We start from the raw sequence: 18,588 nt of genomic DNA on the forward strand, positions 1-18,588 counted from the left end.
TCAGCAGTGATGTGTAAATAGAATAGCAATTAGGATTAGCTTTAAGTTTGATTAGTAAATAAATACTTAAACAAGATGTTGTCTATTTGGATGTTTTAAAAGAAAACACTGATATCTTCCCATCATCACTTCACGGAGTGGTTCTTTAACAGAGGCCAAAGAGTTACAGAGAAATGCACTGTTGGTCGCAGAGGCCAAAGAGTGGTTCTTTGTTTTACTCTATTCCTCTAGTATTACATTTAATTTTCAGGCAGTTTTAGTTTCAACTATTCCTTGAGCCGACTATTGGAAACAGCCTCTCTATCTTACGGTAGGTATAAGGTCTGCGTACACACTACCCGTTTCAGATCCCACTTGTGGGAATATACTGGGATAGTTGTTGTTGTTGTTAGTTTCAACTATTGTGTCAAAACTTTAAAAGTTGATCAATGTTACTTCAGAAATGAAGGATCTAAATCCAAATGAACTTATAGGAGGAGAACAGAAGGGACATCAAATAAGAAACTCACATTCCTTTGAAGAACCCGTAGGGTTTATAGAGTTCAGCTAGTCGAATGATGTAATTGATCTTTCTTTCTAAGTTTGAATGCAAGGTTTTTAAATATTGGCAAAGTATCAAGTTTGCCAACTTTAATATCTGAAACATGTTAAAATATAAATTTAGTCATATGGTAGGCTATCAATAATCAAGTTCATGTCAACGTTTCTTAAACACTCGTATACTTTTTATACATCTCTCTTGAGTACGGCAGTCTTTCCCGCTTATATATCATCAGTTTTCTAGTTTATATTCAGCCAAGGAGTATTTTAGTGTAATTGATAACTGCTCTATGTTTAGAAATGTTATTTGATATATCCATAACTTTTTAAAATAAATGAATCTATAAGTACATAGTATAATTCAAGTTAGTAAAAGTCCTACTTTATGGCCAATAAATCCGAAGAGGCGTAAATTTACAGTTATTTAAGAAGACAGTATTATGATCAAAACAAACCTTTAGTAATGGCATGTAGCGGATTGCTATGTATTTGTGAAGGTTAGTCATGCTATCCAGTAAATGTAATTTCTGAACTTTGACTGGCTTTCCTTTTTTGTCAATCCATGGATTCTTTGTAAAGTAATCAACAAAAAATTCTATAATATCAGCCATTTTCAGTTGATTCCTTCAGGAGGAGCTAATGTGGTAAACAACCATATGGGACGATCAATTTCTATGGGCTACCCTAACTGCGATAATTGAGTTCACAACCATATCAGCTGGAATCTGCGCAACATTGCAAAATGGCAGTAAGGAAGTGTGAGCACTTTCCAAACTCAAATTTATATGAACTAATAAAGACCAGCTGGCACAAACAAGCATTCATTATGACATAAGGTATATACATTCACATACCACATCCATTATCGATTCTTTATCACCCATGCCAACACTTTGTTTTCCACTACCATAGCCAACAATGAAGATATCACGATCCAAAATCCACTATAGGTCGTGATGGCGCCTAACGCAGATAAGTTAACGATGTTTTATCAATTTAATTACTCATTTTATTACTTTCGAAATCATAAATTTTAATAAGGAAAGAGATTTATACTTCTAAATCCACGGGAACGTACAACATTTGTAGTCTATAAAAGAAATGAAAGGCGATAATAATATACGAAACCATAAGCATCAACTAGTATAACCCCAAAATCCGGTGTCACAAGTGCATGGATATTTTTTAAGGTGTACAATCTGTCCAGAATATAAATAAGATAGGATAAAATAAATAGTACGATGGAGACTCGGTGGACTGCGACGCGTAGCCTGGAATGCAGCTCACATAAAGTCCCTTCAACAGGTGCGCCTACACGCCAAGATGATCACCAAATGAACCCATCAGATCCTACACATTTAGTGCAGAAGTGCAGCATGAGTACGTAAATCAACGCGTACCCAGTAAGTATCTAGCCTAACCCTGAAGAAGTAGTGACGAGGGGTCGACATTGACACTTACTAGAGGTCCAATAAGGCAATATAATAAATCATAAGCAGATATGAAGCACACAACAATAATGAGATAAATCTGCAAGTTACATAATCTTCCAAATATTTCTTTTAAAGTATGAATTTCTCAATCTTGTATTCTACTTTAACAGCTCAAAAAATGTCAAGTGCCAATATCAGATGAATAATGAATATCATATAAAATGTCGGGCATCAGTGGAAAGATAATCTCGTAAATGTTCGGACTACCAGCGATATAATGCACGATTATGTCGAGGTCGTTCGGCCCGATCCAGAATAATGTGTACACTGTCGAGGGTCGAGCGGCACGAACCATAGATGCATCTATTATACTGCCGAGGCGTTCGGCCCGCTCCACAAGAAAAGGAAGAAAGTTATCGAATTATGAGACACGTGCTTACAATACAGTACATGAGCACAAAGTGAATATAATCTTTACTGTTTCTCAAATAACTAGCAAACAACTCAAGGTGATAAGGCTCGGCCTAGTATACATATATTTATTTCTAAATCAATTTCAATTATATTTTTAATTAATTAAGCCAACAAAATGAATTTAAATATTTCAAGTATTACATGGTAAAGTCTTAAGTCTACCCAGACATAAACATGCTTTAGCTACATACTGACTCTCGTCACCTCTTGCGTACGTAGCACCCAGAACTTTATTACATAACAATTACAACACCTAGGGGGGTAGTTTACCCCTCACAAAGTTAGACATGAGGCTTACCTCGCTCCGAAGTTCCATAACCGACTCTAACGCCACTCTAACACTCAACTCCAAGTCAAATGTTCTGAAATTGGTCAAACAACGTGCAAATCAATGAAATATACTCCCATGCTTACAATTTAATAATTTACAACAATTCTCAACTCCGCTCGAAAAGTTAATAAAGTCAACCCTCGGGCCCACGTGCCCAGATTCCGAAATTTTTCGAAGAGATAAACTTTTTCCATAATATTACGAACTCAAATATATGATTTATTCCCAATTCCATATCCAATTTCATGGTAAAAATCCAAAAATACCAATTTCTAGGTTTTCTCTTAATATCCCACAATTTCCATAATTTTTCATGTATTTACGAGCCCAAATTCATATATCTAACTCACAACTTGTAAAAATTACTTATCTCATGATTGACGATGAATATAACGCTCCAAAATCACTCCAAGACCGGCTCCCATGGAAGAAATGAAATGAAAATGAGCCAAACCCACATACTTAAACAAGTCTACTGCCCAGCGATCATCGTACCTGTGGTCACTTGACCGCTTCTGTCGTTCCACAGGTGCATCCAGAAACTCCGCCTTTTGCTGTTCCCTTCAGGCCTCTCCTCCTCCACATCTGCGAGCAGGCTTTCGCACCTACGATGCCTCACCTGCGCCCATTCTTCCGCTTCTGCGAAACTGCCTCCCCTTGCACATTTCGCTTTTGCGTCCAACAGCTCGCACCTGCGGGCTCGCCGGTGTTGTGGATTTTCTCGTGCCTGCAAATCCAGCCAACCTCACTCCCCTCCTCTTTTGTGACCCTTTTGGCCGCTTTTGCGAGCTCGCACCTGCGGCCTTTTTCACGCAGGTGCGATTGCACTAGATAGCTGCCTCAGCATTTCTTCCAAGCCCAAACTCGATCCGTTCCCAATCCGATTCGCACCCGAGGTCCCCGTGTCCCCGTCCAAGCATACCAACACATCCCAAAATACGATACAGACTTAGTCGAAGCCTCAAACCGTGTCTAACAACATCAACATTATGAATTTACGATCGAAACCTTTCTTTAAACTTTCAAACATTCTAACTTCGTCGAATGCGTCCGAATCACACTAAACCTTTTCGGAATGAAGCCAAACTTTACGCACCAGTCATAAATCACAATACAAACCTATTCTAAGGCTCTAAATCTCAAACGGACATCGATAACACCTAAGTCCACTTCAAATCAAACTTAAGAAATTCTTAAACTTTTAAAAATGTTAACTTTCCATAATAAGCGCTGAATTGCTCCCGGACTACCCGATACTCAACCCGCATATACGCCCAAGTCCGAAATCATCATACGAACCTATTTCAATATTCAAATCCCGTTTCCGAGGTCGCTTACTTAAAAGTCAAACCTTAGTCAACTCTTCCAACTTAAAGCTTCCGAATTTAGAATTTTCTTTCCAAATCAACTCCGATCTTCCCGAAATTAAATTCTGACTACTCCTATAAGTCATAATACATGAAGTGAAGCTAATCAAGGACTCAAACCGCTGAACGACATGCTAGAGCTCAAAACGATCGGTCGGGCCGTTACAAAAGACGTTCCCGATTCTGTGGGAAGAAAGAATCAGATTGGTTTACTAAGACTTATTAAGCTTCTTTTCCTCCGTAGAATGTCGTGAAGGCACCTAGTCATTAAGACTAGGTAAGCCTAACAATATGCAAAAATATTAAATAAAACTTAGAATCTCAAAACTCCAACAATTTCATAAATAGAATCTATAAACACATTGCGTAGAACTCCCCAAAACCTGGTAAAATATAAGTCACAAAATCTAGATACAATGTTGGACAATCCTATACATCACTGTCTATAAAGGCATAAAGAAATAAGGAAGAACTAGATAGAAGAGGACTTCGAGGTCTGCGGATGCTGGAAGGTGTACCTTGAAGTCTCTAATAGCAAGCTCAACGGGCTAGTGCTGGGACTGATAAGATGTACTTGAATCTGCACAAAACATGTGCAGAAGCGTATTATGAGTACACCACAATGGTACCTAGTAAGTGCCAAGCCTAACCTTGGTAGAGTAGTGGCGAGGTCAGGTCAAGGCCCTACGAGACATAATAAGAAACAAGATAGAAGATATAATGATATAATGATAATGACAAAGGAAGTGAAACAATAAAGAATTTAGGAAAAGTTAACAACACGGAATCAAGGCAGTTAATACAACACGAAAGGAAAACAAGGATTTTACATGTTAAGAAAACAACAACCAAACAAATACAGCAGATAGAGAATATCAACAGGGGGCCTACCGAGGTACCGCCTCGTAGTCCCAAATCATAAAAGTAACTCACAGTCTTTCCTTATATCATAGCGGGAGCCTTTGCATTTAGTTTTAAAAATTATTTTTCTCGAAATAGCACCCCGCGTTTTATCCCACCTTATCACACCGCATGGCTTCTAGTAGTTCCCCTACTAGCCACATGTATCAAGCCCACCTTATCTCCCCGCATCTGTTTCAACACCCAGACCTTATACCACCGCATGCGTATCAATAGTAACAACTGCACGCAAGAAACCTCGTGTGAATAGTAACAACAACACGATATAAACCTCTTGCAAACAACCAAACAATCCTCTCAACAATAACCCAAATTCCAAAACATATCAACTCAATAAAATGATATTTCAAAACTTACACTTTGCCTCAATAGAAACCACGACCATTGCAACTCAACACCAAACTCAACAGCAAGATATTTCAAGGACAACAAATTTCAAGTAAAGAATCCAAAGAAAGCAAGTAACTCAACTAAACATGTAGTACAAGTTGCAAATAGGAGATAAAACAAGTAGACATATGAAGTTAGACTAAACATGGTGACTATAACATGCTAAAGTAACTCAATTAAAGCATGAAAAGGAAACTACGTAGTTAAAATCGGAATCTCAACATTTAGCTCGTGTACGCACTCGTCACCTTACGTACACGGCCTCCACATATCACATTTTTCAAAACAATACCAAATTCTAAGGAGAATTTTCCCCACACAAGGTTAGACAAGTCACTTATCTCAAACCACGCTAAATCAATCAACTAGAAAGTCTTTTCTGCGATTTTCCAACTCCGAACGGTTCGAATCTAGTCAAAATAATTTCATACTATAAATATAACTATAGAAAATTAATGTAAATAATAAAATTATGATCTTAGCAAAGATGTGTGCATAAATGGTAGTATAAAGTTGTTACCTCAATCCTTCAATCCATCCGGGGAAAGGCACCTTGTGGGTGCTTAATATAATTGATGGCTTTAAGATTATGAGTTGAAGATTCTTCTTCAAGTGTCCTAAAAGCATCTCTCCGATTGCTTTTGTGAACGAGTATATGTTTGGCCATCATTGTAGCCTTGCCCTGAAGAACCATAGTTGTCATCAAAGGTGGGATGGAACCCTCAAAAGTATAGGACACCAATTTTTTTTTGTTTGGTAGAAATGTAAATAATACTATTAACTCACAAAAAACTATACACATAAAGAGCACCTATCTTCCAAAGCCAAGAAGAACAGGCCTCTGGCAACCATAAATCATCTAATTACAAAGTAATCCATGTAGTAAACTATGACAACCTCTAGCTTTCCTAGAGTTATGAAGTAGTTCTATTATATATACAACCTCTCTTTTAATTTGTGCCAAAATTAATTTAGTATTTACAATTTTTCCCCTAAAAATCTTCCAGTTTCTAGCTCTCCATACGTGATATACCAGTTCTCTCCAGATAGCTGCAATTAACTCCTTTTGAAATTGTTGCCATTTCCTTCTCTTTACTCCTTCAAGCACCTTGTGAACTTCTCCATGTCGTATAGTAATTCCTGTCCATTGTTGAATCCCTTCTCATACCTCTCCTATCCAGTCACATTCTGCAAATAAATATAGAGGAGTCTTCATAGCTTGGCTTGAACAAAGACATCATGTATCATCTTCCACTAGGATATGAAAGTGCCTCAATCTGGCCTTAGTAACCAGTCTGCCCTGTACAACCAACCAAACTACGAATCCGTGTTTATGTTGGGCCAGTGCAATCCAGATTAGTTCTGCTATCTTCAGTCTTCCATGTTGTCCCACCAATGCATTATAGCTGCTAGTTATCGAGTATTGCCATTCTCTTTCAAATTCGTTTTGCCCTAAGTATACCAGCCTTGCATGATTTCTTTTAGTGCGTTCACCTTCTTCCAATACAAACTGCAATCTTGGGGTGGTTATTATGTCCAATTATTAGTATCAGTTTTCATATAGATGCCATGCACCCACTTCACCCACAAAGAATCATTCTTTTCAGCTAGTTGTCATAACAACTTACCAACATATGTCATATTCCAATTCCTGCAGTTTTTGACATTCAAACCCTCATATTTCTTTGGTCTACGTACAAACTTTCTCTCATTTCACTAACGATAATTTATTTTTCTCTTCTGTACCACCCCACAAATAATCCCTGCATTTTTATCAACTTCTTTGAGGATACTTTTCGGAAGGATGAAGGCCGATCCCCAGAAACTATGAATAGAAAATAACACTACTAGTATTATTTGAAGTCTCCCTACATAGGTTAGCTGCTTTGAGTATATAGTGGTGATCCTGTCAGTGATTTTATCAACTTATTGCTAACGTTCCAATTTATTCCACTTCTTGAATGAGAGAGGCATACCAAGATACCTGATGGGGAAGGTACCATGTGTGAATTTAGCTATGTCAAGTAGTTGTCCCCTTGTATGATCATCAATCCCAGCCATGAATATGCTTGATTGGTCCATATTAGCAACCAACCCAGAGACATCAGTGAAGTGTGCTAAGGCCTCAATAACTCTTTTGACAGAATTAGTGTTGGCTTTGCAGAAGATCATAAGATCAACAACAAAAATCAAGTGTAAGAGTTTTACTTGTTTGCACATAGGGAGAAATGCTAATATGGACCCCCTTTCTAAGTCATCTTTTTCCTTCAAAGTAGCCATAACCTTCTCCATTCACTTTTATAGTAAAAGTTGGAGAGGTCACACATGTCATCGCTAAATGTGTGAATCTTTCAAAAACTTCATACCATCTTAGTACTTCCTCTAGGAACTCCCAGCTTACCATGTCATAGGCTTTATTGATGTCAATCTTCATCAAACATCTTGGTGTAGTTTTTCTCCCATGGTGTCTTAGTAAGTGATGGAAAATCAATACATTGTGTACCATGGATCGACCTTGTACAAAGGCAGGCTAGTTTTCAGCCACAATGATATTTATAGCCTCTTTTAAGTCTAGTACAGATTATCTTTGATATGCCCTTGTAAAGGATATTGCAACATGATATAGGCCTATACTGACTAGCATTTTCAGGTACTGCAGTCTTTAGGATCAATGCAATGTTAGTAGAGTTCACCTGTTTCAAGAGTTTGCCATTATGAAAAACAATCCATGACATCATCATTAATGTCTTTGCCTACAATGTCACAGGCTGACTTGAAGAAACTACTACCATACCCATCTGGACCTAGACTCTAGTTTGATCAATTTGAAAAACAAAACTTTTTTAACATCCTTTTTAGTATATGGCTCAAGTAATTTGAGTTGTTGTGTAGTGTCTAACACTGGCCATTCTTCAACATACTTGCACATGCCTTGATTCTGTAGTTACTTTTCCTCCCTAACAATTCCTTGTAGTAGTTCACAAAGATACTAGAATTATATCAGGATCAGTCTGCCAATTACTTGCCGCATCCTTCAATTGAGTGGTATCCTGCTTCAATCTTCTATGTTTTATTACTGAGTAGAAGTACTTGGTATTGTAATCACCCAGTTTCACCTAGGTTTCCTTGCTTTTCTGTTGCGGGTGCATTTCAGCCATGTAGGAAGATTGTCTGAATTTGTTGTACCTCTCTTTCTGCAGTTCTTGGAAAGCCGTATTCAAAGGGTCAGATTGAAGCAGCTCCTGGACTTTCCTAAGAGCCTCTTTATCCATCTCTGACTCATTAACTATGTTCCTGAAAGACTTAGCATTTACTTTTTTCAGCTCTCTTTTCAGAAGTTTCAATCTTCTAACCACCTGTAGCATTGTAAAACCTTGAATCTGCACATTCCAACCTACTTGTACCTTCTCCCTAAACTTAGGGTGTGTGGCCTACATAATTGAAATGACCCACATAGTCCTTAGCTTCTCCTCTAGAAATGTGATATAAGGCCACACTCCAAACAATTTTCCAGCCGTAAATTAATCTCGCTGCTCTTAATTTTTGTTTCTAGCAAACCAACTAGTCCCACCCTCTCATTATTGCAAAGGAATTTAACTTCCTCTTGCTTATTTGTCCTGTTAAGCCCTCTTACATTCCAGCAAAGAAAATTAATCTTTCCCGTGATTGAGAACCTTTTGACCACCCCCGTTCATACCACTTCCTTTGATAATTGTTTATCTTCATTGTTCTTAGTTACTATGTTGTTGCCTGCTCTGCTAGAACCCTCCTTGTTAAGCACCTGGAATGTATTAGGACTAACCACCTTCTGTTGCTGGTGATTCCCTAATAGTTTCTATATTAAAATTGATTGCAACCATTTCTCTGAGGGGTAACCCATACATTGTCATTGGTTCCCAACTCCTTTGCATTTATCAGAGTTCCTCCCTTTGCATTTGTCACAGTCCCCATCCTCTCTACCTGTATTTGCTGGTTAGCAGTATCTTTTTTCTCAGCAGTAGGAGCTTTCCCATTCTTCTCCTGTATTACAGTTTTTTGGCCTTTTTTCTTTCGACAATTAACCTCATCATGACCATAATTATCACAAATTTTGCAAAGAGTGAGCTTTCATTCATACACCACTTTCGTAGAACTACCTCTTTCATTCCTGAAGACAATCATTTTTAGTAGATTAACATTCATTTCAACCTCGACCAAAAGTCTAGCAAAGTTTAAACCAGACTTTCTTTCAGTGTTTTGATCGACCATTAGTGGTTTACCTACCAAACTCCCAATCTTACTCAACCCCTTTGGGCTCCAATATTTGAAGTCGAGCCCAAAGAGTTTGATCCAAATTGGTACTGTGTACAACTCATCCCTAATGAATTCCATTTCAGGATTTAAAGCCTTCACAATAAAGGGCTTGTTATAAAAATGGTAGATTCCACCCTGAATTACCTCATTTTCCCAATCTTAGAGTCAAATCGATCCATTACAATTTCATTTTTCAGCATGGCTATTTTATTGATTCCATGCTTTGCCCAAAATCTTTGGATATATCCATGTAACATAACAAAGGGAGGGTGAACACCTAGAACATAACACACCACAACATTTTTTCAATAGTCAATTTTTAGAGTTTATGTCTTCTAACTCAATTTCAATAATGGGTGAATCACCTGGTAGTGAGGGAGAAACATACTCCAATTTGAATCCGGCGTTTGACACTTTCGAGATGTTAAAATTATCCCAAATGTACGGCTTCTTCACTGGTACTGTCCATTTTCTCGCAAAAGCGAGCTTTGACGTGTGACAACTCTTTTAAAGGAAGGTAATTAAAAGAGAAGAGTCGTCACCTAACAAATTTTAAGGTGCGTTAGGGCACCTATTTATGAATAATTCTATTTGAACTAGTCCGTGTCACCAAAGATTGGGTAAGGGCTCAAATTACCTCAAAGAGAAGGTGTTAGGTACTCTTTGAGGTCCACAACTATGGGTCCCGACCAAATTTTAAACTATGTCGATTATGTTATTAGGCTAGGTGATCAAATAAACAAAGGAAAGTATAGAAGTCAAGGAAAATTACCATAACACATGAGAATTGGTACAAATCCTTAATGATTACAAGGATACAACTACATTGGTCTATGTTGGATGACTAAGTGTAAATAAAAAACATATAAAGAAAAGGGGGGTCCTAAGTATTTTAGCCTAAAGGATCACCCAGTGCCACATAAATAATACTTCTCAACTCCCTTAAGGTAGGGAGTTGCTCATATTATTTAGCGGGCACATACTATCATCTCATGCTACCCAATTACTATGTTGAAGTCGTTACCTAAAGGCGCTCTAATTCAATTCTAAACCGGACCCTATGCGTGTGCTACCCGTCCCATACATGTGGTCCACGAGACTTTGGACCTCTATTTGGGTGGTTTTAGAATTTACCTAGGTTGCTTAAAATGATAAAACTAATCACGCATTCAAAATAAGTAGGACTGCTCATAATAGCAAAGAGTGGCTCATGCTAGCCTCTACACATAATGACAAAGCACGCAAACAAGTTCGAGGCTACACAATAGACAATTTTCAGATTAAAACGTATTTGAGTCGTTAAGTCCTATGGGCATGATTTCTATATGATTCCGATTTCAAGTCGTACAGACAGTGTTGCTGTTCCAAATTAACTAATATGCAGATTACAAGTGTTATAAAACCTATAAGACATGATTTCTAAGTTGTTTTCTTAACGGGCAGTGACATCTATTAGAAAATTTGGAATTACCAACGTTTGATTCTATAGACATTCTCTCTAGGCAAGTAACAATATCCTATAGGCAAGATTTCTAATGGTTGGTATCTGAGCTCGATTTTGTCATACTTATCCTATAGGCATGCTATATAGGCGGCAGTATAATAAAACAACAAAAGTAGTCGATTAGTTAATTAGTTAAGAACCTATAGTTATGGTATCTAGATTAGCATTAACAAAGATATGTATGATTACAACCCTATAGGCATGCTATCTAATAATCATATAGAAGTGGACATGAGAGCAGGTAAAATATTTAGTCAAACAGTCACGCTTTTGAATAATGTACAGTCACACTTTTGAATAATGTATATGCATTAGGCAAGTTGAGTGAAGTGTGTGAATTCCTATAGGCATGGTTTCTAAATATACAAAGCATATGTTATACATCTTATAAGCATGCTGTCTAAACGCACAGTAATAACAAAGAAATCAAGTATAGTAATGACTAGCATGTTTGAAGTAGCGAGTATTAGTCAAATTAGGTGAGATATGTGCGGTTCCTATAGACATGATTTCTATTAGCGTGAAGAAGTGGAGCAAGTCAAATAGAATAGCAAATAAAACACATGGACCCGATAGGCATGTTCCTTTTCCCTTTATGCAAGAATAAAGAACACCTATTCCCCAATTTCACTAACCCCCCAATTATTCGTTATTACAAGTTACAAGACCAAAATGGAATAATACAAACTCAAAGATGACAAAATACAGACGGAAATAACTACGGACCCCATCGAACAGTACATGCCCACTATAAAATAACCCAGTGAATTCCTGGGCCTTCAGCAGCCTCACCAACCAACAGACCCATATCTCAGGCTAACAAGAACAGTAGAATATTCTTGAATCCAATGCCCAGGTCCAACAACACATATGGCCCAACACCAAGCCCATCGAATAACTTACTTAGCCAAATGGGTGCTAAACTTAACCATACATGTGACAAACCGCTCATGGAATTCATTAAACAACTTTTCACACTTAACTCCTAAAGTTGTAACTAACAACAGTTCTAACCAAAGCACATAGACGAGATCACATGAAACACTGAAAAGTTCACAAGGAAAGTCCATGCTTGTGTTTTCAGAAACAAAGCTAAAGTGATAGGGTTGACCATCATAGGATAGTGAACTATTCCAAAAGAGTTTCAAAAGTAAAATGATTCAGAATTGGCCTAAAAGAACTTTAGACACAAGATTTAAACATGAAAATCTAATAGAGTCATAGACAAGAACAAATAGAGCATAGCCTCCACGTGAAAGTTTTAACATGAAGGCTTAGTGAAAAGCAACATAACATAATATGTTCATAATCGAGCAACCACTTAGTTGAGAATGAGAAAAACTTTAACATGCTGAACATCAATCATAATACCAAAGTTCAGAAACAATATCAGAACTCATGATAGGTGAAAATATATCAACTCCAGATTAACAGAATATGCAGACACTAGGTCTTGATAACGTATAAGAGAAGGGGCTAGATATTGCATCTCATTCTAAAGGTCTTTAGACAATATTAAAGAGCACTGGATTAAACAAATCAGGGAGCACACGTTAAGTAGAAAGAAAGCATGTTTGGCTAGTCAACGTGATCAAGAATTAAGTTATACATAGATGATTTAACAGGAATTAGAACATACTCTAGGCATAAATTAATTTATCACAAGAATTTAGAACAGGGTAGAAGATAAACTCAGGACAAGCAGTAGATGTAAGCATTCAGACACACACAAACACACCAGGCTAGACATGCTTGAGAAAGCTAGAATCAGAGTTAGAATTTAGGCTAGTTCAGATGCTAGAAAAATTACATAACCATGAGAATAACTTCAGAGCAAATAGGCTGCAAACAGAGATGACATAGTAGCATATTGATTCACAAAAGTCTCAATGACATAGATATACAGAGAAATAGCACACACGAACAGAGAATGAAACTGCAAAGGCCGAAGGCACTTACCAGTTACCAATTAATGAACAAGCAAATGAGAAGAGAAATTTCTAGATGTAATTCAATTAACAGTAGCAAAGAGAAGCAGAATCCCCAAAATTCCAGTGCGTCAGAATTCCTAAGGGTCTCGAATGAACCCCGGGCAGTGCTCGCAATGAGAAAGAACACAATCGAATTCGAATGGCCTTGGCTTTTAACCGGCCAAGGTCTCAAATTTTAAAGTATAGTGAGAATGAGAGAATAATGCAATGATTAAGAAATAATCCTTGAGGCCTCAAAAGGGAACGTGGAAGGGGTTTATGTAGTGGTAGAAGTTGAACGAACAAACATGGAAGACAGTTAATTGAGCACAAAATAAGGAAAGAAAATCAATCAAGCTCAAGAACGGAAAAGGAAAATCGCATCATAGCCTATTCCGATTCATAATAGTTAAAAATCGGACAAATTCTAGTTTGACGAGTAGTCAAAAAATTAGCCAAGAATCTCGGTGAATCGGACCCATACGACCTTGTTGAGAATGTATACAAACAATTTTTTGTCTGAATCTTGTAGGTTGAGGATGATTGCACTCGATTCGGAGAGGTAATACTTGACAAAATAGGGAAAGTACTAAGTAATACCATGAGCGTATGAATGATAATGAGATAGTACAAATAAGGTAAGCATATCGTGAAAGAATTTCATGATTTAGCGGTGTTTTGAGGGTATTTGGGAGGAGGAGGCTAGGGTTTGGTGTAGGAGTGGGGAGATGAGAGAATGCATAGGCGGCTGGGTGGGGGAAATGTCTCTAGGGTTTAGGTTATGGAGATATAAGGAAAGGGGAAGGGCTATTATGGGTCGTTGATCATCTAAGATCAACAGCCATGATTAAAGGAGAAGTGGGACGGATTGTAAAGCGGGTCGCGACCGGGTTAGGGGTTGTTTGGTCTGGGCTTGGGGTTATTGGGCTAAGGTTTTGGGGGTTGGGATGGTGTATTGGGTCCGATATTAACTCAAAAATTGGGACATAGTGTAAATACACGAAATCTATTTAAAATATAAATTATAAAAATGACTAAATAATAATAAAAATATTATTCGTGCAGTAAATAACAACTTAACATTATAAAAATATAAGAAAAGCTATTTTGATATAAATAATATAATCAATACAATTATGTATAGAATATAGCCTATTATTGTAAAATTGTATAAAATAGCTTTAAAAATATAAATATACTTATATAAAAATAAAGTAAAATATTATGAGACATATATGTGGATGAAAATAATAAATTCGGATGATTAAGTTACCACAAAATAATTTAGAGGGTAATCAATACATATTCAAGTAATTTAAATACAAGAAAAATCAATTTTAAAGTTTTTAAAAATTATGAAAAATTATAGAAACTACTTGTATGACTCTCGTAAATTGGTAATGATGCAGGAATGATATTTTTAAATATATATGATGTTTATAAAAATATGAGGGCAAAATTGGGTATCAACAAATAGTGTGCCCACTGCTTGTTGGAGAATGGCAACCAGCACTTGTTGAAGCTTGCACAACAGTATTCCACTGCTTCAGAGCTTTGCAGTTGAGAAATACGGTCACTCACTTTTTGTTGACAAGTTACTGTTTCATTGATTTCAGATCCAATTTGGATCTGTTCCTGGATATCCATGGCTGCTTTGTTCTTTTGCCTCGATGGGCATTACCTTGCGTTAACATCGCCTGAGCTTGTAGAGCCTTCTGCGATAGCATTCGTGCCCTCTTTCCATGGCCGGCGTAGGTTAGCAAATGTGCGCCGAGAGAGAAAACATGTCATAACTTCTTGGACGCCAATTTTATAAATGAGACTTTAGGAAATATAATTGGACACTCGTTTACCTCTCAATACCTAGAACTCTCATGGCTAAAGTTACTTCTTTTTCAGTGTCATTCCTAGCTTGAAGGTCCTTTAGTGTCTCCTCTGACAACTTTTGCTCCGCGTATATGTCAAAGTGAGAGCCTCCATCTAGTGTGTCACCAAATGACAATGGTTTCTCTGGTATTAATCCTCCCTTTTCCCCACAAACATTAGCTGGAAAGAAAGAATTAATCTTCATGCTAAGTAAATTAACAGGGCCAGCTCAACCACCTTCCATCATTTTGAACTTGTATTTTTTTCCTATTAGTTTTGTTTTATACCTCACACATGTATAGGTTTAACAATATATGTGATTTCTAAAAACATTTTACTAATTGACATAGGATGCACATGTGCACAAGATACATGTGTGACACGCGAGATGGCATGTGTTACACAGGGGATGCACTTGTGACGCATGACATGTGCACCAATTAAATTTAATTGAGAGCTCTTATTAAGGTTTAGCTTTAGACCACCAATTTCATTGAGCCGCCCTTGAGTTAATATGCCTAAAGTTATGATAATAGAAATTGGCTAAGCACCCTGAGATAATATGCCTAAAGTTATGATAATGGAAATTGGCTTACCGCTGCTTACATGGAGGAGCATCCTTAGTTTTGAACATTGCTTTGAAAATTTGAGAACATTCAAGGCACTGATACTTATTGCAGTATCATATCTGAAAAAGCGTGGAGTAAGTTGTTCTTTTTCTTTTCTTTTTTAAGGCAAAAGATTGTTATTCTATAACTACCTTTCGTCAAATCTTGTTGTAGCAGCTGAGTTTATAATTATGTCCATTTCTTTGCACATCTCATCTTTCAGCTCAGAATTAACCCCCAAACTATCACAAGTTATATCTGTCGAGAAAAATAATAATTCCGCCTAGAAATAATACCCACGATAAATAATAATAATACAAGAGAGTAACAACGACACCAACTCTTTTTAACGAGGTAAATACAATACCCGAGCGGAGCAATATTACCAATATAATATTACAACTTAGTAGTGTCAAGAGACTATTACATGTTTTAAAGAAATAACACTCTTTATTTGAAATACCTCACTACAATATTACTGACACTCACTAATTATCTCACATACTACAATCTGTGGATTACTTTCTCTAACTTCTATTGCTTCTCTTTGTTTTGGTGTATTTTCAAATGAGGAGAAACTCCTAGCAAGAACCCTTGGCCTAATAGTGGATATGATGTCATGGCAAATGTCATGAAAATTTGGTGCACAAATTTGTTATAGAAGCCAAATTAATGGCCATATCACACATGGGATGAACCCATCAAATCTCCCCCTTAATTTTGATTTTTCTTCTTCATTTCAAGTCTTGATCTCAATATCTGAAAATTTTCAAGTTTGAGAGGTTTTGTAAAAATGTCCGCTACTTGATCACGAGACTTCACATATTTGAGTTCTGAGTCCTTCTTGGCAATGCATTCTCTAATGAAGTGATACCTTGTATCTATATGCTTGTTTCGATCATGATACATCGGATTCTTGGCAAGCGACTGTGTAGATTTGTTATCAATACAAATCTCTGTAGCTTCAATTTGTGGCAAATTGAGCTCCTTCAATAATCTTCTCAGCCAAATAACATGGCATGTACAAGATGTTGCTGCTATATAATCAGCTTCACAAGTAGAGAGAATAACAATGGATTATTTCTTTGAACTCCAAGAAATAACAGAATCACCCAAGAAAAATACAAAACCAGTTGTGCTTTTTCTATCATCAATATCTCCCGCATAATCACTATCACAAAATCCCATAAGCTTGAAATCACTAGAAGAAGAATAAATTAACCCAAAGTCAATCGTACCTTTTAGGTAACGAAGAATTCTTCTAGTAACTTTCAAATGAGTGGAGGTAGGGGATTTCATGGAGCGGATTACTACTCCAATTGCAAAGAGTATATCTGGCCTGGTACAAGTCAAGTACCTCAAATTTCTCACAAGACTTTTGAAAAATGTGGGATCCACTTTTTCTCCTTCATCAAACTTGGACAATTTTATCCCACTTTCCATCGGTATGTTCAAGGGGTTGCAATCGAGCATGTTGAACATCTTCAATATCTCTTTTGTATATCTTTCTTGAGAGATACAAATTTCATCATCCATCTGTTTCACATCTAGGCCCAGGTAGTATGACATGAGCCCTACGTTTGTCATCTCGAACTCACGGGACATATCTTTCTTAAAAGCTTCAAATAAACTTGGGTTATTACCCGTGAAAATAAGATCATCAACATGAAGATAAACAAGTAATATATCTCCATTAGTATGAACTTTAAGGTAAAAAGCATATTCATGGAGAAAACGAGTAAATCCATTGTCTTGAAAATACTTGTCGATGCAACTATTCCATACTCGTGGGGCTTGCTTTAATCCATATTAAGCTTTCTTCAACCGCAACACTTTATCTTTCTGGTTTTTGACCACAAAGCCCAATTGTTGTTCAACATATACTTTTTCTTCAAGATAGCCAATCAAGAAGGCTGACTTGATGTCTAGTTGATGGATCTTCCACTTCATTTGTGCAGCCAAAGAGATAAGCAAACGAATCATCTCCATGCAGGCAACATGTGCATAGACTTCTTCATAGTCAATGCCTTGCCTTTGCTTGTAGCCTTTAGCCAGAAGTCGTGCCTTGTATCTTTCCACATCTCCATCAGCATTCTTCTTTGTCTTGTATACCCATTTTACTCCAATTGCGCGATGACCCTTGGGAAGAGTTGTTAACTCCCAAGTGTTGTTCTTCTCTATTGACTCGATCTCCTCCTCCATGGCTTGTCTCCACATTTTGTCTGTAAAAACTTCATCAAAGTTCATTGGTTTACTATCAGCAAACAGATAATATAAAAAATCAAAATTAGTAACTTATTTTATCCCATCATAGAGCTCTTGAATGCTCCTTGTCCTTTGCGATTGCTCATTTGAACTTTGTTGAGAAGAAGGAGATGCAACATTGGTTGGAGAAGGAGGTGGAGTTGTATCCTGCATAAATTCCACGGTCTCTGGTTCTTCTTCATCGCTAAAGTATGGAAGCAAATCATATGAAGTTTCTTCCTGAGCTTCCCAACTCCATGCCAATTCTTTATCAAATTCAACATCACGACTCACCACCATCTTGCCGCAACTTGGGTTGTATAGCTTGTAGCCTTTTTGAACTTGTAACAACCCGACCATTCATTTTGACCTCTAGTGTGTCGTTCAGCAGTTTAAGGCCTTGAGTAGCTTAACTTCGGGTGTTATGACTTGTACGTTTGGTCGGAATAGAATTTTGGGAAGTTCGGAGTAGATTTAGAAAGAAAACTTCTAATTTTGGAAGCTTTAAGTTAGAAGAATTGACTAAGGTGTGAATTTTGAGTAAATGACCTCGAAATTAGGATTTAAAGGTTCCAATAGGTTCGTATGATAATTTTGGACCTGGGCGTATGTTCGGGGTGAGAATCGTGTGGCTCGAGAATATTTCG

At 37.1% G+C, this 18,588-nt stretch overlaps 1 protein-coding gene across 1 annotated transcript; it reads right to left on the reverse strand.

The window, feature by feature from the left end:
• Positions 1 to 7,388: 7,388 nt before the first annotated feature.
• Positions 7,389 to 7,748, reverse strand: LOC138903460 (uncharacterized). The gene has a single exon (XM_070191441.1). The coding sequence runs from the start codon at positions 7,746 to 7,748 to the stop codon at positions 7,389 to 7,391; it is 360 nt and encodes a 119-aa protein (XP_070047542.1).
• Positions 7,749 to 18,588: the final 10,840 nt, after the last annotated feature.

The sequence above is a fragment of the Nicotiana tomentosiformis genome, chromosome 1, assembly GCF_000390325.3.
Source record: "Nicotiana tomentosiformis chromosome 1, ASM39032v3, whole genome shotgun sequence".
Taxonomy (NCBI): Eukaryota; Viridiplantae; Streptophyta; class Magnoliopsida; order Solanales; family Solanaceae; genus Nicotiana; species Nicotiana tomentosiformis.

Bases quoted from the DNA above. Each gene is read 5' to 3' on its own strand.
- LOC138903460 (XM_070191441.1), bottom strand. From the start codon at position 7,748: ATGGAGAAGGTTATGGCTACTTTGAAGGAAAAAGATGACTTAGAAAGG.